Source organism: Chaetodon trifascialis, chromosome 16 (genome assembly GCF_039877785.1).
Source record: "Chaetodon trifascialis isolate fChaTrf1 chromosome 16, fChaTrf1.hap1, whole genome shotgun sequence".
Lineage (NCBI taxonomy): Eukaryota > Metazoa > Chordata > Actinopteri > Chaetodontiformes > Chaetodontidae > Chaetodon > Chaetodon trifascialis.
In genome coordinates this window covers 9,207,264-9,213,197 of record NC_092071.1, presented here as the reverse complement: position 1 = coordinate 9,213,197, position 5,934 = coordinate 9,207,264, and the positions used below count along the sequence as shown (strand labels likewise).

The 5,934-nt window shown below is 41.2% G+C and overlaps 1 protein-coding gene across 1 annotated transcript; it reads left to right on the top strand.

Annotated features, from left to right (window-relative positions):
- The first annotated feature begins 2,279 nt into the window (after window positions 1–2,279).
- plac8l1 (PLAC8 like 1) lies at window positions 2,280–4,219 on the top strand. Its single transcript, XM_070983632.1, has 4 exons — window positions 2,280–2,357; window positions 2,955–3,178; window positions 3,407–3,543; window positions 3,914–4,219. The coding sequence occupies exons 1-4, from the start codon at window positions 2,332–2,334 to the stop codon at window positions 4,043–4,045; spliced, it is 519 nt and encodes a 172-aa protein (XP_070839733.1). The 5' UTR covers window positions 2,280–2,331; the 3' UTR covers window positions 4,046–4,219.
- The last annotated feature ends 1,715 nt before the right edge of the window (window positions 4,220–5,934 follow it).

The following is a 5,934-nucleotide window of genomic DNA, read 5'->3' as shown; positions in this document are numbered from 1 at the left end:
GCCACCCTTGTTTCTTTATTTTCTCTCTGTGTTGTTTTATTTCTTCTAAGGACATAAATAAGACAACTGTTCCCCTCAAGAATAAGACTCTTGACATAGCGTGTCATGGTTTTTGCGAAGTTTTTTCCTCTGTAGTGTCGATGTTGAGGATGTCTTCTGATGAGGACTTTGTGCACAAAAATGGAGCTGTGATGGAGAAGAGGTGAACAGTTAAGCAGACACACCTACAGGCAATATTTCAGGGTGACTTGGAGTGGTGATATGCAAAGGAGATAGCCAATAAACTCCTTCAGGCGGCTGAATAAATAAAATGTTAGCATAAGTAAACTGTTCCTTGTTAGCATTCAGGTCAAGATACTGCAGAAACTGACAATGGTCACGCTTGATATTATTTATTCTAATGCTGTTATCTCGAGATCCCGAGGTGAGTTATCACAGCCAGCCGGTTAGCATAGCTTAGCACAAGGACTGGAATGGGGAAGCAGCAAAAGTCCAAAAGTTAAAAAAAATCTGCCAACCAGTACCAGTTAACTCCTCATGGTGTGACTGAAGACCAGCAACTTCCTGGAGTCTCCACTGGTTGCCTGGCAACCGTCAAGAAACAGTTGTGACATCAGCTTAACGTAGGAGAGCAAAAGTCAAGCTTTCCCTTAAACCTAAAGGTAAGCATTGAATCTAACTTGTAAAAGCGATATGGTACGTGAAAAAAGAATGCTTGTTTCACTAGGTTAGTTCATGCGGCTTCGTGTTAAAATATCATTTGATAAAAACAAAAAACACACCACGAGTGTGTTTAAAGATGATGCTTCATGACCACATTTTAGGTTAGCTACAAATCTAATTACGCTGCTTAAAAAATTAAGGGAACACTTACATTATAACACCAAGTCAGTTAAACTTCAAGGATATCAACCTGTCCATTTAGGAAGCACAAGTGATTGGGACTCAGTCACACCTGCTCTGGTGTAAACGAAAGTGACCACAGGTGCAATACAACCTCCTGAAAGGGAATGGTTTTGCATGTGGTGGCCACAGGCAATTGCTCTCTCCTTATCCTTCCTGACTGATTCTTCTCTAGTTTTCAGTACTGTTGGTGTCCTTTTCACCACTGGCAGCATGAAGCATCTATCTATCTATCTATCTATCTATCTATCTATCTATCTATCTATCTATCTATCTATCTATCTATCTATCTATCTATCTATCTATCTATCTATCTATCTATCTATCTATCTATCTATCTATCTATCTATCTATCTATCTATCTATCCAAAAACTCTGTACAGCTGTAATCCTTTTTGATGCTACTTTCTGTGATGCATACTAAGAATTAACACCACTGCGATACATTTTCATCATCCTGAAAATGAGCTAAACCAAGTGAGAAAGCGCCCACTTCACATGTGCGACATGCTTCTCCTAAATTTGTCTTGAGATCCAATGTGGATGTGTGTGTGAACTGTCAGCCTCCAAACCCATGATAGTTTTACTACGTGTCTCTTCACCACGTAAAGCTCACTTCTTACTCTTTCTGTTTCCCGCTCACACACACACACACACACACACACACACACACACACACACACACACACACACACACACACACGTTATCAGTCTAAATTTAAAGGTCAGTGTCAGAGCACAGGAAATGCCTGAATGCAGATGATCCTCTCCAAGCATCAACCACAGGTGTTTCTTTGGTTCTGAAATGCATCTTTCACTTCTCAGCTCTTCACTGTATGAGTCTGTGCTTCTTTTAAATACATCTGTTTAATAGAGACAGTGAATGTCTTTGAACGCCAGACAAGCTGTAAGGATTGATTTCTTGCATTTCAGCAGCAAGGAAATTATTGTGTTTATCTTCATTTCTCACATTTGTGCACTTGTTTTAGATGTGCAGTGTTATACACTACAAGTAATCATGTGAGTAAAAACTAAGATTTCAGCCTGTTCTGACCTGCTGGTGAGTTTTGTTAAGTGTAGGCTATGCATGCATTCACATCTGATTATTTAATGCCAGATATTCATGTTCATGCACCCTGATGGGTATCTGCCCTCTATGCATTTGCTGTATTAGCGGGGGGGGGGGGGGGGGGGGGGCACGGCAAAGTCTCAGACGGAAGACAACTACAAGACTTATCTCTGTCACACAGCTTCTGGCCGAGCCATCTGACTGCTGGTTTATCTGCTCCGACACACACCCTCTCACTAGGGAAGTGTCACTCCACCCCCCTCCCCCTCCAACTCCTCATTCCTGCTGACTCCGTGCTCACCCCTCTCCTCTTTCGCCTCCTCGCCTCACCCCTCTCTGGATGCCAGTAGCTTCTAGTCATGGAGCAGACAACAGTCACACACCAGTAAGTGTTTTTTTTGTCCCTACCAGTTCGCAGTGTTGTCACCACTGAGCATATTCGAATTACAGAAAACAGCTCACTTACCTTATTCTGCTTTTTTATCCTGCTGTGTTTCCTCTATAAACGATAATACAAATTAAAACAGGAGCATTTCTTAAATCAGACGTTGCTTCGGCTCCTGCTTTTGCACTCCCTCCTACTAGATTTAAAATGTATTTTTGCAATTTGCTGTTATTAGTGTTGCTGAGGGCCTGAAACTGTTGAATGCAGGGAGTAATAAAAGCTGTATTGTATTGAGTAGGATATTATTAATAGGATACTCGTGTATTTGTGGTAGCATGCTGCTAAGATTTCATAGAGAAGGCCAGCTCAGTACAAAACAGGCCGCTCTAGGAAAAAGAAATTAGCTAAATGAATGAAATTAATTAAATTCTTGCTTTCAGGATAGCATAACAGAGACTAATTTGCCAATTTGAGACTATTTCTTGTTATATTAAGCCTGCAGTTGAGTATCAGCGGCATGTCAGAGGCTTGACAAGCCATGGTGAATTTATCAACCACCGAAGTTTAAAGACAGATTCATTAAAAATCTAATTTCAGACCCAGACTGTCAGTCACCAAAGCTTCAGAATCAATGAAGGAAGTGGGGGACTTCACCACAGGAAGTGAAGATAACCGGAGGTCAAACAATGTCCCCGCAGTGACAGACCTGATACTCACACAGCCCGGCCTCGGCGTCACCACGACAACCGTCACCACCATCACGCAGACGGGAGGAGGCTGGAGCACCGGCCTGTTCGACATCTGCGGAGACAAGACTACATGTAACATGACAACACAGCCAGAAAGTGCCTTCTCATGAGCACAGCATGCACAGTCAGATCACTATGACTCTCTTGTTCTTTTTTGGCTTTATGCTACAAAATCAATTTTATGTAAGAACCAACAAATCATCACTCATTCTTGGTTTTGTCTCACACCTAAGAGAAAAATTCAAAGCAAACACCTCACTCACAGACATGCGTTTTGCTGCCCTGTGCCTGTGCTTGCAGGTCTCCTCGGGGCTCTGGTGCCGTGCTGTTTGGACCTGAGTTTGGCTCACCAGTTCGGCGAGTGTGTGTGCATGCCCCTGCTCCCAGGATCCACTTTTGCCATGCGAGTCGGGATACGGGAGAGGTACAAGATACGGGTGAGTGTGTGTTTTTTGCATGCAAAAGCACATCAGTCAATAGGAAGTGAGGATTTGTGCTGCTTGTTAGGGTGTCCTTGAACACACCAGACTTTACAAAATGGTAATGCGCCTTTAAAAATAGAAAATAAAGTTTGGAAATGCAATGGCTACCAAGAATGTAGATGATCAATGCAAAAACATAGTCCACTTTGTTATTATACGCACTCACACATTCACTTTAAGTTGTGCCAGTGAATCTCTGTGTTTATGTTTTAACGTCTTTTCGTGTATATGTACCTCATGGTCGTGCTGCATTGTTGTGTGCATGCGTGCTTCTTCTGTACATGTCTGCATGTATGTGTGTGCCTGTCTGCATGTTTATCCACAGGGCAGTGTGTGTGAGGACTGGACCACAGTGTGCTGCTGCTATCCTCTGGCTGTATGTCAGATGATAAGAGAGATGAAGCTGAGGCTAAAGACACAGACGTATCATGTGTCCACTGCCCTTGAATGCTCCTGAGGAACTCTAGACAGTAAATGAAGCCTGTCCTTTTGCAATGCAACAGAGACATGGGCCAACTGACATTTCTGGTATAAACAGCACAAAAAAACAATATTACAAGGTTTGAACTTATTTTTAAATGCTTCTGAGGATGCCTTGGCCAATAAAGCAAGCCTATCCTACAACGTTCAAAGACGATGAAAAAGGACTAACAGAGCTGTAAGTTGAACCAGTGTGTAGGACTTCAAACTGTACTCTAACTCCTGAATTTTGTCTGGCGTGCCAAAGGTCACCAGACACATTATCGTGCTCGGTCCCTCTCGGACACGAAGGGAAGATGAGGTGAGGAAGCATAAAGCTTTCCGGACCTTGAGGCGCAAAGTGTGCGATGGAGACATAACTCAGCATTAGAGACAAAATCTCTAAATGAGACGAATAAATCTCACTTTCAATATTAAATCTGAGTATGTAAAAGAAAGGCACAGAAACTCCTTGTCCAGTTTGATCTGAGCATTCATTTGGTTGCTTGATTGAGCATCAATGCTTTTGAGAGTTGTTTTATTTATTTCAGACAGTGGGATGTAACAAGTGTTCAAGTCCATTCAGTATGCAGAACCACTTGTCTGATTACCCGGCAAAAGCGGCCAGAGTGTGGCTCCGATCACAGTCAACAGTTCAAGCACAGTCTGATGATAATAAAGCCTATTTCCATATTTCTGATATTCTTTTATCCTTTTGTTCCTTGATTTACCTCAGGCATTCAATCACATTATTAAACCAGTCCTGATTGCTGTGGATCCCTGAACCTGAAATGCCAACCAGCAAGAACGGATGTGGAAAATGTTTTTCATACACAAAGCAGATGGGTCCTCAAAGGGCAAATATGTAATTTGTTAACTCTTACGAATGTGGGCCCCCACCTGCAGGCTGCTTCAAATTAAATGGGAAAAGAGAGAGATGTGAATGATAAAAACGATGTGTATTTTACACTCAGTACACTGCACAATTCAAGGAGTTAATCTGCTGAGAGAAAAACTTTTTTTTTTTTTTATATTTTAACTTCATGAGTGTACATTTCTTTCTTGTGTGATTATGTTGTTGTTGTCTTTGAGTGCATTGGAAGCCCTCATCCGGAACCAGCAGTGCTACTCACTTAAAGACTGATGAAGTATCAGACAGAATAAGGACCCTTATGCAAAACCAATGAGGGCTAATTATATTAGATTATAGATTATAGTGGTGTGCATGCCTATAAGTGCTGCCTTTTAGAGAAACCCCTCGAGGATTTCACCTACTAGTTCACGTCCCACTGTGGATATTGTGGTTTCATGTACCACACAGACGACCAGGAACAGCTCCCTTCTTGGTGCTGCGTACCTTTGCACCTCAGAGAAACATCAGCAAACAGACAAACATTGTCCTATTCACATTTTTCACACAAAAACATTTTTTAAAACAGCATGCACGGTGTAATGTAGCGCACTGGCACAGAATTTAACCATGCTAATCAGTAAAGCTACCTGGTATAAGTTACATTGCTGTAGCTACCAAATGTACAAGCTGCGATGTTAAAGCAGTGGTTGTTTACAAGATTCATTGCTTGTTTACCTGTTTTATTTCCATTTTATTTATTTTCACTTTCTAGTTTAAGTAAAAAACTTTTACTTCCAGACGGTGAAATGGTAATAAGGTCAGCGACATCAACTGGTGGAATGTAGCTTAGTATATTTACTCAAGTACTGTACATGTACAAATTTCCAATACTTCACTTTTTTCTTTTCATGTTACTTTATACTTCTACTCTTTCAGTTGTACTTTTTACTTAACTAAATTTATCTGACAGCTTTTTCATGCAACAAATTGATATTTCTGTATACAAAATATACAAAAAGATTAGAGAATATGAT

Coding starts and splice junctions, on each gene's coding strand:
- plac8l1 (XM_070983632.1), top strand. CDS start 2,332: ATGGAGCAGACAACAGTCACACACCA. Junction 2,358..2,954: donor CAGACAACAGTCACACACCA/GTAAGTGTTTTT, acceptor ATCTAATTTCAG/ACCCAGACTGTCAGTCACCA. Junction 3,544..3,913: donor GGGAGAGGTACAAGATACGG/GTGAGTGTGTGT, acceptor GTTTATCCACAG/GGCAGTGTGTGTGAGGACTG.